Source organism: Rhinatrema bivittatum, chromosome 14, assembly GCF_901001135.1.
Source record: "Rhinatrema bivittatum chromosome 14, aRhiBiv1.1, whole genome shotgun sequence".
Classification (NCBI taxonomy): domain Eukaryota; kingdom Metazoa; phylum Chordata; class Amphibia; order Gymnophiona; family Rhinatrematidae; genus Rhinatrema; species Rhinatrema bivittatum.
In genome coordinates this window covers 7,546,260-7,565,646 of record NC_042628.1, presented here as the reverse complement: position 1 = coordinate 7,565,646, position 19,387 = coordinate 7,546,260, and the positions used below count along the sequence as shown (strand labels likewise).

At 46.2% G+C, this 19,387-nt stretch overlaps 1 protein-coding gene across 2 annotated transcripts; it reads right to left on the bottom strand.

Moving 5' to 3' along the window:
* Positions 1-19: 19 nt before the first annotated feature.
* FLCN (folliculin) lies at positions 20-18,310 on the bottom strand. Of its 2 annotated transcripts, XM_029577440.1 has the most exons (13): positions 17,988-18,310; positions 17,135-17,301; positions 16,535-16,806; positions 11,375-11,521; positions 7,491-7,712; positions 6,711-6,871; positions 6,327-6,418; positions 5,934-6,124; positions 5,716-5,829; positions 3,207-3,330; positions 2,550-2,681; positions 2,172-2,277; positions 20-1,876 (listed from the first exon to the last, which is right to left on the bottom strand). In XM_029577440.1, the coding sequence occupies exons 3-13, from the start codon at positions 16,781-16,783 to the stop codon at positions 1,675-1,677; spliced, it is 1,740 nt and encodes a 579-aa protein (XP_029433300.1). In that variant the 5' UTR covers positions 16,784-16,806; positions 17,135-17,301; positions 17,988-18,310; the 3' UTR covers positions 20-1,674. The 2 variants fall into 2 exon arrangements, with proteins under 2 accessions (XP_029433300.1, XP_029433299.1); XM_029577439.1 differs by lacking the exon at positions 17,135-17,301.
* Between the last annotated feature and the right edge of the window lie 1,077 nt (positions 18,311-19,387).

The following is a 19,387-nucleotide window of genomic DNA, read 5'->3' as shown; positions in this document are numbered from 1 at the left end:
TTACAAGCACGCGAGCAAATGCCAGTGGATTATTTCTTTATTTGACAGTAAATAAATTATGTCCAAACATAAAAATGAAATCATAGCAGAAGAGAAAGTTCAATGCCACGTTGCCAGGAACTGAAATCAACCAACACTGTCTAAGGACGTCCTGAAAGAAGCAGTGGTTTACTGGACATGAACTGAAATAACAAATTTCAACCACCTAAAAGACTCCGTGAGCAGGATGGATGCTACTACGCTGGATAAGGACTTATTTGGCTACATGGTGGCTACTGAACATCTGGCTTTGTTCAGCTGCTGCCACTTAGCCAAAGTCATTTATCCAGCTAAGAACTCAGCCCGATAACTTGTGGGCAGAGAATGAGTATAATGGGGAAGTACTACTTAGCCCCTAATGTATCCATCTAAGTGGGGATATTGAAACTTAGCCAGATAAGTTATTTGTCTAGGTTAGATCTGCTCAATAGCAGGTCTAAACTTAGACAGAAACTAAACTTAGACAGAAACTTAGAAAGACTTTTTCTGCCATCACCTACTATGGCGCGCAGCAGAGGTAAGAAAGTGAGAAGTCTCATTCCTCTCTAGCCAAGCAAAGCACAGAGCAGCAGGATTTAACAATTACATTTTACAGTTCCCCTCTCAATGCAAATCACTGCCTACAACCGTGCTTGTGGCTGGCTGCGCTACATTCAGCTCATTTGTTTACAGGTTTACATTTATTTTTATTCAGACCTCCACTTACTGCACAGAAATTAGAAGATGAAGCACAGGAAGTGTGCAACTAGTATCAGCAGATAAACGACTTTCTGACTGGCGGGCATACTTAGCTTCCCAGTCCCTTTCTTTTTTTGCAATAGCAAAGGGCTAATATAGTCCCTCAATACAAGGTGGCCATGGCAGGGAATATCTGTGTGTGAGGTTGCTCGTGAATGTTTGGCACCGGTCCCATTTCAGGCCTAGGTGGGTTAATGCAGCACTGAGGGGGAATCACAATGTGTAACACTACAGCTTAAGCTGAAATTATCCAAATCAAAAAACTGTTAAACCCTTCAAAACCCCTGTTATCACCACTACAGTATTAATCAGCTAGCAAAAAATATACAAATAAATACAATCTTTTGTGCATCAAGTGCTACAGAAGCATCTTCCTTTGCAAGGAAAGATCCTCAATAATATATTTGGATGGCTGAAATCCATGTGCTCGTAGCTTTCTACCACAACAACCAAACATTGTTCCCTGGGGGAAGTGCCTTCCACACTGCTATGGGTAAGGATTAGGTAGAGGAAAACTGACTCTTCCCTGTATGTAATCGGATCAGTCCAGACTGCTGGGTTTTGCCTCCCTTCCAGATGGAGACAGAGAAATACTGAGGAACTGCAGGTGGCGTCTGCGAAACTTTCTCTGACTCCATCTGCTGGAAGGGAGCAAAACCCAGGAGTCTGGACTGATCTGGGTATGTGCAGGGAACAAAAATTTGGGAATACCACCCACTTGTCTTGAAAGCTCTCCTACAGGCTCGTCTTTGCATTATTCTTACCCTGGGGCAGTGAAAGGTCTCACTGTCCCTCTACAAAGTTAAACTGGAGTTCTAACTGAGCACTGCTGTGGCCGAGAGTGCAGCCATTCCCCAGCTAGCCCTGGAGAATGCAGACCAGGCCCAGGGTCCCCAGCTAGTTTCTGGACTCGGAGGAGGTGGGGCTGCGCACGGTGGACATGAGGTGCGATTTATACGTCTTGCTCAGACCCGTCATCCAGAACTTCAGCAGCTTGATGTTGTCCTCCTCTGCAGCTGCCAGGATGCTCAGCAGTTTGTGGGTGTCCTCCTTTGGACGGCTGTCCACCTTGGTAAACTTGAAGAGAACCTTCACTTTACTGCATTCAAAAATAAAGAAGGCACAAGAAAATAACACAAAATAAAATCGATGTAATTCACCAATTCCATACATTTATACAAAATGTCTAGATACTCTGTGTACAGTATTAGTTTGCTTGTGGCAAGCCTAAATGAGGTCAGGAATCCTCACTGGCAGACTAGGAATTCTTCCAGTCCCCTGTAGGGGAGGACTTGTTATTAATAACTCTAGCCAGCATAAGGAGGATCTTAGAAAGGCGACCAGGAGCTAGCAGTGCCGCATCATAAAACAGGAGCTTAGTATAGGCCTCTTACTTCATCCACTCCTCCTTCAGGCAGACCAGGCACTGATCCACAACATTCACGGACAAGTTCTCATTGGTTAGAGCTGCTTCAATCTTATTCAGGATGGTGGGACCCACTGACAGCAGCCAAGAAGAAAAACAGAAGGCGAGAATGGTTAGAAACACAGCAAGTACCCTGCAATGGATCAGAGTCCCGTGACACCCGTGGTGCCCCCTGTCCTTGAGCTCGTCCTGCTGACTGACCCTACAAACATGTCATCCATTTCTCCCTCCACCCTTTGCTTCCGAAAACTAGTGGCCAAGAGCACTGAAATGCATTTGAAGCTTGTGGTCAGCATTGGAGCTACTGCTCCTGCCGCCCCTCCCCACCCCCAACTCTAGTACCCACCTCGATCAGTTGCCACTGGGCTCCCACTAGCAACAACAAACTCATATTTGCTAAGCGGCTCGTCATCCACAAACAGAACCGGGTAAAGGTTGGACCGGGTGGCAGTGCGGACATCCACAATCACAGCAAATTCTAGGCAAGTAAAAAAAAAAAAATAGCCTGGTTAGGAAACTCTGCAGAGTGCGCTCACCAGTGATGGTCACATTTCCAGGATGTTTAGCACAAGATTTAGCATGATTCACAACATTTCATACTACTGTGATAGGTGCCTGGGGCTGCCTCTCAGCCTTCGATCCCAGCCACACTTAAGGGATCAGCATTCATGGTAAAAGTGCCATCTGGTAATGTTGCACTGCTGCAGCCAGCATGCATGATTATTCTCAGAGTACAATTCACCAAATCATCCTCTTATTTGGATTTAAAATTTACCTTTTCCTGCTGTCTCCATCCTAAGAGCACCCATCCTTCACTGCATATCAGTGAGAGATTAAGCACAGCTTCCAGACATTACCACGAAAGTGTCAGGCAGATTAGCAACAAGAATTGTCTGGTGCTTATGGGCAGAGTGTGAGGAACACCTCTCCCCACACAGACAATATACAGCACTTCTGAATATGCTGGTAGGAATGAGAATATCAACAGGGTTAGAGATCTTACCAGATGACTGTACATGCGGTGGGATCTGTACTTGTGGGCTGAGCCCCAGAAAGTTACAGCGATACGTCTCTTCATACTGGTCGCTGTAGGGGATAGTCCGAACACAGCCCACAGGCAGCATAGTCTGACGCGTGCACACAAAAAAAAACCAAAGGGAAATGAGCATGGTTAGGGGCCCAGGCACCCTGGCTTTCTACTGGAAGCAGATCTTGCTTTTCTGACAGGAACCTGCCAGAGAAACCTGCCCCAGATGTGTACAAATGGATATGCAAAAGTACTGGATACAAAAAATTGCTGCTGATGGGAAGTGCTGCAGTCTTGTGACATGAAAAACCCATAAATCACTTCCCATCTGACAATCAGATCCAGTTATAAGAAGCTGACAGTTGTCAAACAAATCAAAGGGAGAGCATTTAGTGCCATGAGTAAATGATGCTGAATTTGCAAGGAACATATATGCCCTGAAGCAGTCTTGTTGGCGAAATGCTTGGCCAACGTCGGCAGCATGTAACTATAATTTGAGGTGCACAATGGACAACAAACAAAGATAAGTTTTAGATATATACATACATACAAAAAAACCCCTAAAAACCAAAATTAGTGAATAAATAAAATTGAGGAATATTGGAGGTTTTTATAATTGAATAATACAGAACATGTTCTTAAGTTTTATCTACTAGACATGCTTGGGTTCTGAGGCCTTTTCCTCCGCTTTATATTCAATCCAGCTTTGGATTTAAACACTTCTTAAGCATTTGGTGAAAGTAATACATCTGTACTATTTTGAAGATGCAAAGTGTTACAGAGACACTGGGCCAGTTACACTGCAGCATGGGGCTGCAGCTCTATAAATCACAAACATATTCCCCACCAACCAACTGAGGTGGCTAAGAACATAAGACTTGCCATACTGGGTCAGACCAAGGATCCATCAAGACCAGTGTCCTGTTTCCAACAGTGGCCAATCTAGGTCACAGTACCTGGGAGGATCCCAAGGGGGGTAGGTGGATTCCACGCTGCTTATCCCAAGAATAAGCAGTGGATTTCTGCAACTCCACCTTAATAACGGTTTATGGACTTTTCCTCCAGGAACTTGTTCAAACCTTTTTTAAACACAGCTACACTAATAGCTTTCATCACATTTTCTGGCAATGCATGCGTTGGGTAAAAAAAATATTTTCTCTTATTGTTTTAAATGTATCACCCTGTAACTTCATTGTGTGTCCCCTGGTCTTTGTACTTTTCAAAAGAGTAAACAACTGATTAATGTTTACTCATTCCATTTCACATTATTTTATAGACCTCTATCATATCTGCCCTCAGCCGTCTCTTCCCCAAGCTGAAGAGCCCTAACCTCTTCAGCCTTTCTTCATAGGGGAATTGTTCCATCCCCTTTATCACCTTGGTCGTCCTTCTCTGTACCTTTTCTAATTCTGCTGTATCTTTCTTGAGATGTGGTGACCAGAACTGCACACAATACTCAAGATGAGGTTGCACTATGGAGTGATACAGAAGCATTATGATATTCTCCGTTTTATTCCCCGCTCCTTTCCTAATAATCCCCAGCTTTCTATTTGCTTTCTTGGCTGCTGCTGCACACTGAGCAGAAGATTTCAACACTGAAACCAGGGGGGATGGCCCCACCAAGACCTCACCCCCACCCCTTGGAGAATCCACAAATGTTGTCTTAATTTTTTTTCCTCTCTCTCCAGACTGCAAGTTTTACACCATCTACCATCTGCTGGAGACAGAGAAATACTGAGGGACTGCAGGTGGCACACTGGGTCACCTGCAGTGTCAGTGAAACTTTCTCTATCTCCATCTGCTGGCAGTCCAGGAATCTGGACTGATCTGGGTACGTACAGGGAACATTTTCTGCTTTATTCTCCATTCCTTTCCTGATAATTCCTAGCATTTTATTTGCTTTCTTGGCTGCTGCTGCTGCACACTGAGCAGAAGATTTCAATGTATGCTCAACAATGACGCCTCGATCCTTTTCCTGAATGGTGACTCCTAATGTAGAACCTTGTATTGTGCGGCTGTAATTTGGGTTACTCTTCCCTAGGTGCATCACTTTGCATTTTTCCACATTAGATTTAATTTGCCATTTGCATGCCCAGTCTCCCAGTTTTGCAATATCCTCTTGCAATTTCTCACAATCCTCTTGTGATTTAACAATTTTGAATAATTTTGTGTCATCGGCAAATGTATCACCTCACTTGTTCTTCCCATTTCCAGGTCGTTTATAAATATATTAAAAAGCAGTGGTCCTAGAACAGATCACCTTTTTCCACTGGGAAAATTTACCATTTAGCCCTACTCTTTGTTTTCTATCTTTTAATCAGTTGGCAATCCACAATAGACTTTTTAATTTCCTAAGAAGTCTCTCATGAGGGACCTTGTCAAATGCTATATGCTTATTTGTGAAGGAATACATTATAAAGCGCACTGGAACCCTGTTTGGGTGAAAGGAGCTGTGAGGGGAAAAAAGAAGAGAATCTGAGCCCACCTGCAGGACATCTAAGGCTGACTGAATGAGCTCCCGGTCGTGCCCTCTCCAGATCACCTGGTTTCCTATAAGCACGTGCCATGCTAGCATGCGGAAAGCTGAAGCTCCCAGCACCTGCAAACAAAGACGACAGACTGCCGTGTGAATTTCTGTTCCAGGGAGGCTCTTCTGCCCCAAAGCTGCTCAATGAGTGCAAGGCCATCACTTTCATCTCTCACCTGCCTCATATGCCTGAGTGACCTGAAGACTGGCAGCCTGTGGGGAGGCACATTCCAGCTGCACTCCGAAAGCAGGGAGGCACCTGTGGGACACTTTGTCAGCTCTCGCCCTTCCCCTGCAGCTGTCTGGGGACAAGGGTTTCCCTCCTCTCCCTCAGAGCCCTCCCAGGCCTCAGATTCCTCCTCCAGCTCTGCAAGAAAACAAGCCAGGCAGTAATAACACAGCCACTGAGACCAGTCCTAGCTGGAAGATGTAATTCTGATGTGTCGTCGCCTCTCTGTCCTATGCATGGATCCGGTTTAACTAAAGTCACCTTCTGTTGTAAGCACTCGTATTTTACTGCTGATAATAGCCACGTTTCATGAGCAGGCTCCCAAGGCCTGAAGACATACCAGCAAGTTTCTCCATCTGAACCAATGTGTCTTCAGTGGGGGCTCCCTCTAACAGTTTCTCAGTCAGTCGGCTGCCACATGCTTTCAGGAGCCTGGAGAAAAAGAGCCAAACAAATCGGTTTTTAAACATAACTGTTACAGGGATGGTTATCCTCTGACGCTCTCGCAGCCAGCGCACTAACATTTTTTTTTTATAAGCATTTGATATTGCACCTTTGCCTGAAGGCAGGCCTAAGGCCAATTACATAAAGTAACAAGGCACAGAGTATATAATATCTTATTACAGCCACGCTCTTTAAAATCAATCAAATAATGGTGCGATAGAGAGGGCAGTATATTTCCCCCCCGCCGCCACCCTATTTTAAGGTAAATTGGCAAAGGTACCATGCAAAAGTGGTATGCAGACAGGCCCAGAGGTTCTCATCTCTGGTCAGGGAGGTGAGGGACCGGGCTGCATTTCCATTCCTCTGGTGCAGGAACGGTGTGAAAGCTGTATTCATCCGCTGGGCACGCTGGGGGCACACAAACTGCTCGGCTTCAAAGACCTGGCAGAAAAAAGGAGAACTGCCACACACTGCATGCACAAGCCAGGCTCACCCCGCAAGTCCTGAACCTGCAGGCAGCATCCTTACCACCAACTAGAAATGTGTTTTCATGGGCTGGGTGGAAAGCGTTGGATGAGGCCTTAAAGCTTTTGTTGGTAAGATTTTGAGGCCTGTATTTTACCAAACTGCGCTACAGGGAGAGGGAGTGGCCTAGTAGCGAAAGTAAGGGACTGAGAACCAGCAGAACCTCCCCACTCTCACAAGTATCCATTCAGACTATAAGCTCTTTCAGGAAGGGACTCTTCACCTGTAAGCACTCTCATGTCGAATGCTTTACGTATGCTGAATAAGCACCCTGTATTTCAGGCTTCCCATCATTCTGCCTCCCTCTCTTTCTCCAGTTTGGTTTTCAGTTGCACAAGAAAAATGTAACTCTCAGACCCATGTCATATTTATTAACTGATGGGATCAGTAGCAAGAGAGGAAGTGAAAAAGCATTTGAACATGAACGTCAGGCTTTTTTATATTCTACACTGTACTTTGCTGTCTGCATTCCTAAATAGCCTCCCATCCTCTCCTCTAAACCCAAGTCCCCCAGCTCCAGTAGTCATTCATCTACCTTTAGAGCCTTCCCTTGTAGCTCGTCCAAGATGCCCCGGATCTTGCCCAGCAAGAAGGGCCAGGAATTAATCAGATAGATACGGTCCATCATGATGACAATAATGCTGTACCAGCGCTGGAAGCCACGGGCCAAGCTGTCCTTGATGAAAAAGGTGTGGCTGAAGACAAAGCCATGCTGTTCATCTCCGAAAAAGATAGGGCCTTCGCGTCCAGGGCACACCTGGGAGAGGGAAACTCAACGCTGCTGAACATCAAACCACACAGCTGGAATCCCGTGGCAGTTTCAACCGGCACATGTTCCAGGTACAAGGAGAATGCATCACAGTAATTAACTATAAACATACGAACTATAGTAATAAAAAAATCCCTTGCAGTCCATATTCAAAAGCCATTTAGATGGATAACTATAGGAAAATTAGTTCTTACCTGATAATTTTCTTTCCTGTAGTACTACGGATCAGAGAAACAAACCGGAAACCGATCCAATATTGCAAGTAGCGACCAAAGAGTAGAAGATCGGTAAAACACTTTTTGATATGTTCTTTTGTTATTTTATTTTAGTGGTTGGACAGTTGGTATGTTATTTATTTGTTTTTACTATGTTTTTATTATTTATTATTCATTATTATTTAAAGTTTGTATTCTGTTAGTGCATTTTAAATGTCTTTATGTGTTAATTTTATCTGTTCATATTTATAATAGCCCCTGAAGCAGCTCACACAAGAGCGAAACTCGGCCTGAGTTGGGAAGCTTGTAAAGATTTGTGATAATACAGAATCCTTGGTGTTTTACCGATCATGTACCACGGATCACTTCCAGACAGTGGATTGAGCCTCCTGTCCAGCAGATGGAGACAGACCAAAACTGAAAGGGTATCCCATATCAGGCAGAGCCTACCCTGCATCTCCTCAGTATAAACGTTATCAAAGCAGATAAATATAAAGATAACCAAGCTAAGATCAAGAAGCAACAAATAACTGATAATTTGAACAATTCAAAAAACTCTGTATATAATCGCTCTTGTATATATATCCATATTCATCTAGGAGATGCTTCAGGTGCCTTAACGTTATGATAGGAAGTCGAGGTATCCAATAAACTGTAAAGAGAAAATCTTCGAGCGGACGTCGCAGGTAGTGCACGGGAGGGAGTCTGGACTGATCTGTGGTACTACAGGAATGAAAATTAAGAACTAACTTTCCTTTCCCTGTACGTACCCGGATCAGTCCAGACAGTGGGATGTACCAAAGCTTCCCTAAACCGGGTGGGACCGAGACAGTCCCGCTCAAAGCACTTGCCTTCCGAAGGAGCCAAAAACTGGCGCCTGCACATCAAGGCGATAATGACGAGCGAAAGTATGCAGAGACTTCCAAGTAGCCGCCCTGCAGATTTCCTGACTCTCCGCCAAAGAAGTAGCCTGTGAACACAAAGAGTGGGCCATTAAGCCCTCCGGAAGCGTCCGGCCCCGACAGATATAGGCCAAGGCAATCGCCTCCTTTAGCCAGCGGGCAATCGTAGCCTTAGAAGCCTTGTTCCCTCTATTTGGGCCACTCCATAAGACAAATAGATGATCAGAGACCCGAAACTCATTTGTAACCTGCAAGTATTGCGGCAGTACCCGTTTTACATCAAAGCGCCGCAGGTGTGTTCGCAATGTCCTCAGAAGAAAATGCAGGAAGTTCAACCGACTGACTGACGTGAAAGGAAGACACAACCTTCGGCAAGAAAGATGATACCGTCATAAGGGAGACCCCTGTATCAGAAAAACGAAGAAAGGGCTCCCTGCAAGGGCCACGGGCCTATTCTCTAAATGAACTTGGAATAGACTTAGTTTTTGGGGACTTGCCAGGTTCTTATGGCCTGGATTGGCCACTGTTGGAAACAGGATGCTGGGCTTGATGGACCCTTGGTCTGACCCAGTATGGCATTTTCTTATGTTCTTATAACAGCAAAGCTTTCTGTAATGGATGCATATGTGCAAAAGCCCAAGGAACCAGATCGATAGTGGAAGCCTTGGACCCCAGGACCTGAAGATAATCCCACGCTGTGGGTAGTGAGAGACAGAGAAATTTACGCACCTGATCCACAAGTTTGAGCACCCGAGAGTCCGGCAGGAAGGCCTTGCCGACCCGGGTGTTGAAGCATGCTTCCAGGAATTCCAGGATCTGGGAGGGCTGTAGATTGCTCTTGGAAAAGTTGACTATCCACCCGAGGGAGGACAGGGAGGCCAGAACTCAGTCGACTGCCAACCCGCAGAGAGTCTCCGACTTGGCCCGGATGAGCCAATCGACCAGGTAAGGGTGGACCAGGACTCCTTCCCGACGGAGAGCGGCCGCCACCACCACCATGATCTTGGTGAACGAGCGAGGCACGGTGGCGAGGCCAAATGGGAGCACCCGGAACTGGAAGTGTTGTCCCAGAGTATAGAATCTGAGATACTTCTGATGGTCGCAGTGTATCGGAATGTGCAGGTAAGCCTCCATTAAGTCGAGGAAGGCCAGATATTGACCCGAGTGAATTGCCGCTATCACCGCCCTCAGGGTCTCCATTCGAGGGGAGAGATTATGTGAAGATCCGGTAGGTCCCGGGCAAATTCTAATGTGTAACCTTTCTCTATCACCTCTAGGACCCACTGATCCCTCATAATCTTGAGCCATTCCTCTAGAAACAGGGACAACCTTCCACCTAAGTTTGGAACGGAGGAATGGGCTGGCCGTATCTCATTGTGGAGAGGTCTTTGTGGTCGAGTGCTGTGGGTTGGCATCCCAGAAGGGACGACGGCCACGAAAGGAATGAGACCAGGACTGGGATTTGGAGAAAATACTTCTTGGAAAGGATCCCCGCGCACTGCTATTATACGGACGCTGACCTCTAAAGCGAGAGCGCGAAGGAAAGAAAGACCTAGACTGCTTTGGGCGGTCCACTGGCAGCTTATGAACCTTGTTTTCTCCCAAGGATTTAATAAGCTGCTCAAGGTCCTCACCAAAAAGCAGCTTTCCCTTGCAGGGAAGCATGCCCAACTGCGACTTGGAGGAGGAATCTGCAGCCTAATTGCAGAGCCAGAAGAGTCTTCTGGCTGATATTGTGGAAACCATAGCCCTGGCCTGCACTTGGAGCAAATCATAAAGGGCATCAGCCCCATACGCCACTGCCGCCTCCAGCCTTTCTGCCTGCTCCACCTCTGCAGACAGTCGCCCGGACTCCTAAGGCCAGGACTTCAAAGATGCGCTTGAGATAAAACTCAAGTTTGTGGTCCTGAACATCCTTCAATGCCATGGCTCGCCATGGTGTGTGTAATAACAGCGGAGACGGAGGAATCCACTTTGGGAATTTTAAGCATCTCTAAGCATTCAACAGGGAGAGGATAGAGCTTGTCCATTGCCCTTCCCACTTGGAGCCCCGCCTCTGGAGACTCCCATTCCCAAAGGAGCAGCAGCTTGTGCATAGGATGGAACGGGAACGTAGTGAGGGGATGCAGGGTAGGCTCTGTCCTGATATAGGATACTCTTTCAGTTTTTGTCTGTCTCCATCTGCTGGACAAGAGGCTCAACCCACTGTCTGGATAGATCCGGGTATGTACAGGGAATCAGCACTTATCTAGCCAGGTAACTAGAATTTAGCTGGATAAGACGGGGGCATTCTAGGCAAGAGCAGAGTTAGCTGCATAAGTTAACCAACTAACTCTCATTTTCTTTATTATGATGCATATTACAAATTGTGTAAACATTTTTTAAACCCACCTAACTCGCAGCATGTTAGGTTTTTCATGCCACTTACACACTTATGCAAAGCAAGTATAGACCATGTTTGTACATGGGATTCACTGCATCTAAACCATTCCAGACAGATGTTTGTGTAGCCTGAATGTTTTGCAAGCATTACCTCACAGCTCAGGCTGCGCACACAGGCCTGACGAACAATGCTGAATAACTGCGGGTGGTTCGGGTGCTGGTGACTGACATACTTGATTGATGTCTCTTTATCGTGACTGATGTACCCGGGATGTCCTGCTGCGAGAGACCGGCAGCCCTAGATGTAAGAAACACAATCCTCCCGTCAATAGACAATCAGAGAGGCATCCCTTATCCCTGAGTACTGTAGAAGGATTTCATCTTTTTATGCAGAAACCCCTGAGCAGTAAGTTGCCCCATTTTAATAAAATCATCCCATAAGAATACAAGAACTACTCCAGGATAAGAGGTCCTCTACCTCTGTATTCAATCCTATGCATCCTGAATTTGATTTTCTCGCTATTTATCAGCTATAGTAAATACAAGCCTTGAACAGAGGGTCTTACTCTCATTAAAAGCAGTCATTCAGCCAGTTGTTACATAGGTGGACCTGGATGCCTCTAACCTGAACTATCAGCCAATTTCTAATTTACCATTCTTATCTGAATTTATTGAAAAAGTGATCTATTACCAATTAATTGAATTTTTTTTTTAAACAAAAACAAAGGCTTTGCATCCAAGGCAGTCTGGTTTTAGATCTATTTTGGTGTCTTTGACTAATGAAATTCGAAAAAAGTCAAATCCAGGAGAAGAGGCACATATCTCGCTAGATATGAGATTTGCGCGTGACTCAAATTAGCCAGGTGTTGTTACTGCAACGTTTACAGAATGGAGAAATTACTTACCTGATAATTTTGATTTCCTTAGTGTAGACAGCCGGACTCAGGACCAATGGGTTATGTGTTCCCCTACCAGCAGATGGAGACAGAGTCAGGTTGCAAAGCTGTCACCCTAGATTCACCCCTGCAGTGACCTCAGCCCTCCAGTATTCTCTTCAAAAGCTAGTGTGGACCTACTATTGAAAAAACTTGATTTAAAATATGATTAAAAATGGATAACTGTAACTGTACTCAACCAATCATAAACACTGAACCCCAGTAAGAATACAGATGCCCTGATCTAGGGATTGGATGACTTCTTACCCATAATCTCTTGGAATTCATATCCACTCCAAAGGCGAATCCCAGGCACCATGGGTTGGATGCTGAGTCCATCTGTCTACACTAAGGAAAACGAAATTAACAGGTAAGTAATTTCTCCATTTCCTAGCGTGTAGCCAGATGGACTCAGGAACAATGAGATGCAAAAAAGCAACTCCAGTCGAGGTGGGAGGCTGCCCACAGTCCGGTTAACACCGCCCTTGCAAAGGCTGAATCCTCTCAGGCCTGTAAGTCCAGGCAATAGAACCTGGAGAAGGTGTGCACAGAGGACCAAGTCGCCACTCAGCAGATATCGACGGGAGACAGCAGTCTAACTTCCACCCATGAGACTGCCTGAGCCCTAGTGGAATGAGCTTTAACCTAAGATAATGGCGTTCCTCCCTCCACAAAGGCTCCCGTGATGACCTCCTTAATCCAGCAAGCTATGGAAGCCCGCGAAGCTGGTTTGTCCTGCTTCCTTCCACCGTGAAGGACAAACAAATGGTCCATCTTTCAGACCAGTTCTGAAACTTTCAGATACCGCATCAAAAGTCTACAGACATTCAAATGACAGACAGGGGTATACCCTTGCTCAGATGAGCTTCCTGTAGCCACCACTGGAGCGGAGAGCATACTCTCATCAGTAAGTGGAAGCAAATCGAATAGTCTTCACATTGCGGGTTCCAACATGACAGTAGTGAGCGCTGAAGTGGTCGCATGTGTGCCCTCACCCACGGCACCACCTCCAGGGTTGCCGCCATCAAACCGAGAACTTGGAGATAACTCCACACCGTAGGGTGTATCGTGCTCATCAACTGATGCACTTGGGGCATCAACTTCCTTATCTGCGTGGTCGGAAGGAAGACCTTGCCCTGTTTGGTGTTGAACTGGACTCTCAGATATTCCAAGGACTGGGAGGGCTTGAGACTCCTTTTGTCCAGGTTTACAACCCAACCGAGTTCCTGTTGGTCACCCTGAGACTCTTTTCCATGGACTTGGCCCGGATCAGCCAGTCGTCCAAGTACAGGTGCACCAGGATTCCCTCTTTTCTCAATGCTGCTGCTATGACCACTATAATATTGGGGAATGTTCTGGGGGCGGTGGCTAGGCCAAAGGGCAGAGCCCGAACTGATAATGGTGACCCAGTACCACAAAACGTAGGAAACGTTGGTGTTCTTAACAGACTGGAATATGTAGGATAGGTCCAGGGAGGTTAAAAACTCTCAATTGTACGGCCCTTATCAAGGAACATAGGGTTTCCATGCATAAATGATTCACTCGTAGATGTCGGCTGACGCTCTTGAGGTCCAGGACGGGGCGAAAGAAACCTTCCTTATTGGGTACAATGAAATAGATGGAATAATGCACTGTATTTTCCTGGGGTGCAGGTACTGGGATTATAGTCCTCATCCTGAGGAGCCTTAAAAGAGTTGTCTCCACTGCCTGTGTCTTGTGCTGGGAGTGGCAAGGAGACATCATGAATATGTCCCAAGGAGTGCTGTGAAATTCCAGAGCATATACTTCTCGTATGACCTCCAGTACCCATTTGTCCAAAGCAATCACGACCCTCCTCTGGTAGAAGAGGGACAGTCGTCCCCCTATCTCCTCGTTCTGAGGGTTGGTCAGCAAATTTTCACTGGGGGGTTCGGGACGAACCTGCCCCTCTCTTGGGCTGTTGACCACGAAAGGACTGAGACCTCCCAAAGGTCAAGTTTCTGTAGGGGCGAAAGTATTGGGAGCTCCTGGATTGACCCCTCATAGGCGAGGGGCGCTTTCTCTTATCTTCTGGTAGCCAGGGAACTGGAGATTCACCCCATTAACTGGCCAGCTTTTCCAATTCACTTCTGAAAAGAAGTGATCCTTTAAAGGGCATCTTTGTAAGATTTGCCTTGGAAGGCTGCGTCTGCTGACCAATTCCGCAGCTATAGCTGTTTTCTGGCCGCCGCCACCACTGAGGCCACTCCTCTAGCCAAATTATGGACTAGAACTGAGCCGCGTCAGCTAAAAAGGCAGTGGCGGGTTCTTTGACCGCTCTGGAATTCACCCCCAAGTCATCCATTTCCTGAGAGAGGAGTAGTCACGAACGAGCTACCAGGGCACAACAAGAAGCAGTCTGTAAGGTCATTGTTACTGCGTCAAAGGCCTGTTTAAGGATGGACTCCATCAGTCTATCATGTGCATCCTTTAGGCCAGTCCTCCCTCCACTGAGATAGTTGTTCGCTTAGAGACGGCACAGACCAGCGCATCCACTCTCTCACTACCAGATCCAGTGGGTATAGAACTTTTAATGCTTGTCCCCCTTTAAAACTTGCTGGCTTCCAGTACTGGAAAGTTGCAAGAGGCTTTCTGTAGAGAAATCAGAATGGGGCTCTTTGGTTCCATCTACAGTCTGCCCCAGGAACTCCCAGCATCTTCAGGGTCTGGGAAACCAGGGCCGGCAATTCATCTCTATGGAAAACCATAACATGGTCCAACACAGTTCTAAACCAGGGGGAATTTCCCCATCTTCCAAGGAGCCTGTATCCTCCTCTTCGTTTGTGCCATCAGTGTCCCTGCCAAGAATAGACTTGGTGAGACGAGGCATGCCTCGAGGTTTGCCAATAGGATTGGGAGAGGGAGAGCTTACTGGCTGAGGTTCCGTCTGGACAGGGGCAAGAGAGGTAGCAGACTGTGCCTGTATGAAGGCTTGAAGGCCCTGGAAAAATTCCACCCAAGAGAAGGCAGCCAGGTGTCCATGCCTAGCCCAGGAGGTACTGGGGTAGTTGCCGCTGAATTTCCCTCTCCCAAGGATGATCCAGTTCCGGGAGTACTCAGATCCAGGATATTTCCAGTTAAGGCTGTGGCTAACCCATCCTCTGAATGAAAGAAGTCGGGCTTAGCAAAGTCCGGGGAGGCCAACTCTCCCTGGGCTTCCTCAGTGTTGACATAAGTTGGAATCCAGGTCAGACTGTGAAGCCCTAATATGACAAGCAGCGCAGAGAGAAAGGTGCTTGTTTCTTGGCTGCCAGAGCCATTGGCGGCGTTAACTGAGTTCGATCGGCTTGCACTTAAAATTTTATGCGCACAGATTGTGGGTGCCTAGCCAGGACGCGGCAAGGTGCACACACAGCCGTGCGCCCAGCTTTAACTGTATTTTGTACTTAGTAGGCTGGGCGAGTATGGCTTTTGAAGAGAATATTGAAGGGCTGAGGTCACTGCAGGGGTGTATCTAGGGTGACATCAGCTTTGAAATCTGACTCAGTCTCCATCTGCTGGCAGGGCAGTATAAACCATTGGTCCTGAGTCCATCTGGCTACATGCTAGGAAATTTGAGGTTGGAGCAAAAGACCTTGGAATTATTTTACTATTTGTCTATCAGAATCTTTAAGAGTTTCGGGGGAGCTAGAAGATACTGCCCCAAAACTGTTGTTGTTTATTCTGTTTAAAAACATGCATCTTGCAGGAACCAGTCTAACATTCATAAAATCAGAAGTGATGAAACTGCAGACAATATGAAACAGGCTAACATTCATAAAATATATTGGTTCCTGGTCCTTTTAACTTGTATCTGGGTGCCATTAGCCACATGATACATGAACAAGGGATCAATTGCTATATTTATGCTGACAATATCCAACTTGTGGAATTTACTGACCTTGCAGATTCTGAGGACTAATATGAATAATTGTTTAGCTTTTATTGCTAAGTGGATCATAAATTTAAACCTAATCTATCAAAAACAGAAGCATTCTGATTAGGAAGCACTAACCATCCTCTGAACAATTTTCCCTCGTTATCAGGAATTGTAATTTGTCCTAAAAATGTCATTACTGTTTTGGGAATAAGGTTTAATTCTAGACATAATCTGAGGACTGATCAAATATCAGTGGTTGTTCACTCCTGGGTTTTTTGTTTTTTTTAATTTAAGAACATAAGAAGTTGCCATATTGGGTCAGACCAAGATTCATCAACTACTCAGCAGATCTTCAATAGCTGGATCTATTTCCAAGTCTACCAGGCTAATAACTGTTTATGGACTTTATTTAATTGAAAGTTGGTAGAAAAAAAACAGCCCATGCTATCAGAGTCCTGTGGCATGCAAATCTCCCAAATGGAAAAGGGTATGCACGTGCCTCACACATGTCAGATTTCTTGGGCCCTGGGCTGCTGGAGTCAGTGCTGGCACCCTCAGCTGGACTGTGTGAGCGTATCCTGCTGCTCATCTGAATGCCACCTTCCTCTTCTTCTACCTGCTCCCCTTGCCCAGGGCTGTCACCACTCCCAGCGCCTTGTGGCAGGGGGGAGTGCAGAGCCTCTGTGCAAAAGAGCGTGCGAGGGCCATGGAGTTCACAGAAGTGACAGAGAGCAACAATGGCATTCATCCCCAAGGAAATATCTTAATGACCTGCAAGAGAAAAGACAAATTAAGATTTCTTTTTTTGTGATTAATAATATCAAGAAATTTAAGCACCTCCTCTTCAAAATGAGACTATTCTGTTAATTGCTGTGTAGGCATTACAGCAGCAGTGCACAAGGTTAACCATAAATCTTTTTCATTTTATCATAGTGATAAAAAGGAGCAAGAAAGTTTACAAGCACCTTAACAGAAACATGGGGTAACCTGCAAGAAGCAGCAGTTACTACCATAAGAAACTTGCTGGGCAGACTGGATGGACCATTTGGTCTTTTTCTACTGTCATTACTATCTTACTATTCCACTTTTTGTTTCATACCTTAGAGAATCAGAACCAGGGACCAGTACCTCTATCTCTTAAGGGTCCAGGTATATGGAAAGATCCAAACTTGCTTTTGCAGGTCCCAAAAACATAGGTTGGTTGGTCTTGTTCTGCCATCATTTACTATGTTGCCTGCTGCTAATCAGTGCTCTTACTGTAAACTACTGGATCAGGAAATTGCAAGAAAAGAAAACTTTAGGCTAATTTCATATTAGCTGAGTGGCTTGTTCTCTTTCCTTTTTGTTGTCCTACATTTTTAACCCCAAACAAGGCCATTAAAAGGGATGGGTAAGCAGAGTGACAGCTCAAGGAGATAAGCAGGGGGGGGGCACATCTCACTGCCCTTTTGAGTCTGGTGTTCTTTTGTCCAGTTACTGCCCGTAACCCCGTGCCCTATATCTTGGCATAGGTGATAGCTGCAGTTACTGCTTTCTCTGTTCATAGCAGTACATTTTAATTTTGTTTTTAGGCCAAGTAATGTTTTTCAATCTTTGGAAATATTCTCGTGAGATATATGTGAAAAATAACACGACTTCCAGTTTTGGAGGAAGAAACTGAGTGAAATCAATTGTTTCCAGACTCTTTTAACTTTGCAGATTGTTGCCGAAGTGAATTGCACAGAAACAGAGAAATATATTTATTTATGTAAAGTTTTTGCTATACCGACATTCGTTAGAAACATCATATCGGTTTACATTCAAAACATAACAGTAGCAGGAAGATGCTTTACCAAAAACACAGTGATATTAAAACATAGGTTGTGACTTTACAGAAAACACATATGTTTTAAAAACAGGGGTTGTAACTACAGGGGGGAAGGATATATATATATATATATATACGGTTATACCTTTTTATTGGACTACCTCAAAACATTTCTTGAACAGATTTCGAGACCTGCTCTCCCTTCCTCAGGTCCAGCACAAGCGAAAAGTGTCAGCACTCACCGGACCCAGAGGGGAAAACTCGAAGACCCCGTTTATAGTTTGCCCCCCCCCCCCAAAAAAAAAATTCTACACGTGGTTGTGCGGACGATCAATGACATCACAAACATCAGTAGAGAACGGAAAAAAAACCCCCAGGCAGGTATTAATTCTTTACTGAGGGCGGCCAAGGTGCGATAAGATTAGAAGCAGCCCAGCGCGGCCATGTTTATATCATATGACCAAGACTTCCGGCCGCTGCCAACCTCGCTTATTTACCGCGAGATTGGGCTTCTTTTCCTAGTCATTCGCGTTTTTTTTTTCCGATTCGCGGGTTGCTTTTAATTGGGCTATTTTTTCTGCCAGTCACGTTTTTTTGGGGCTTGTTGGGCGGGACTTGTGCTCTGATGTCACAGTGATTGGCTGCTGCTGCGATGAAGCCTGTCCATAGCAGGCACACCCTATCCCTATATTGCAGCAGTAAGCCAATCAGAGCAGGATTCAAATAGGGAGCTGCAAGCCTTGTTGATGGATACCTCGCGAGCACATTTTTGTTGGCAGACCTGGAACGGGAAGGCCAGCAGCAGGGCATTGGAGGGCAACAGCAAAGGAATCTTCAGACTGTGCAGCTACAGCCAGGTATCAGGAGGGGAGGCATTAGTATGTTGGGAGGGGGGAATGAGAGTGTGGGGGCCAGGGATGTGATGGGAGGGGAATGAATGAGAGTGTGGGGGCCAGGGATGTGATGGGAGAGGGGAATGAGTGAGTGTGTGGGGGCCAGAGATGTGCTTGGAGGGGGGTGGGGAGAGGGGAATGAGTGAGTGTGTGGGGGCCAGAGATGTGCTTGGAGGGGGGGTGGGGAGAGGGGAATGAATGAGAATGTGGGGGCCAGGGATGTGCTGGGAGGGGGGAATGAGTGAGTGTGTGGGGGCCAGGATTGTGCTCGGAGAGGGGAATGAGTGAGTGTGTGGGGGCCAGGATTGTGCTCGGAGAGGGGAATGAGTGAGTGTGTGGGGGCCAGGGATGTGCTCGGAGAGGGGAATGAGTGAGTGTGTGGGGGGCCAGGGATGTGCTCGGAGAGGGGAATGAATGAATGAGTGAGAGTGTGTGTGTGGGCCAGGGATGTGCTCGGAGAGGGGAATGAGTGAGTGTGTGTGTGTGGGGGGGCCAGGGATGTGCTCGGAGAGGGGAGTGAGTGTGTGTGTGGGCTAGGGATGTGCTTGGAGGGGGGAATGAGTGTGAGGGGCTGGTATCTTTTATTTCCTAGCGTGTAGCAGATGGACTCAGGACCAATGGGTATAGTGTACTCCTGTTAGTAGTTGGAGAC

Excerpts from the sequence above, each read along its gene's own strand:
- FLCN (XM_029577440.1), bottom strand. The coding sequence starts at position 16,783 with ATGAATGCCATTGTTGCTCTCTGTCACTTCTGTGAACTCCATGGCCCT. Across the intron at positions 6,872-7,490 it reads TACAAGGGAAGGCTCTAAAG|GTCTTTGAAGCCGAGCAGTT; the intron begins GTAGATGAATGA and ends TTTTTCTGCCAG. Across the intron at positions 1,877-2,171 it reads CTGAAGGAGGAGTGGATGAA|TAAAGTGAAGGTTCTCTTCA; the intron begins GTAAGAGGCCTA and ends TTTTGAATGCAG.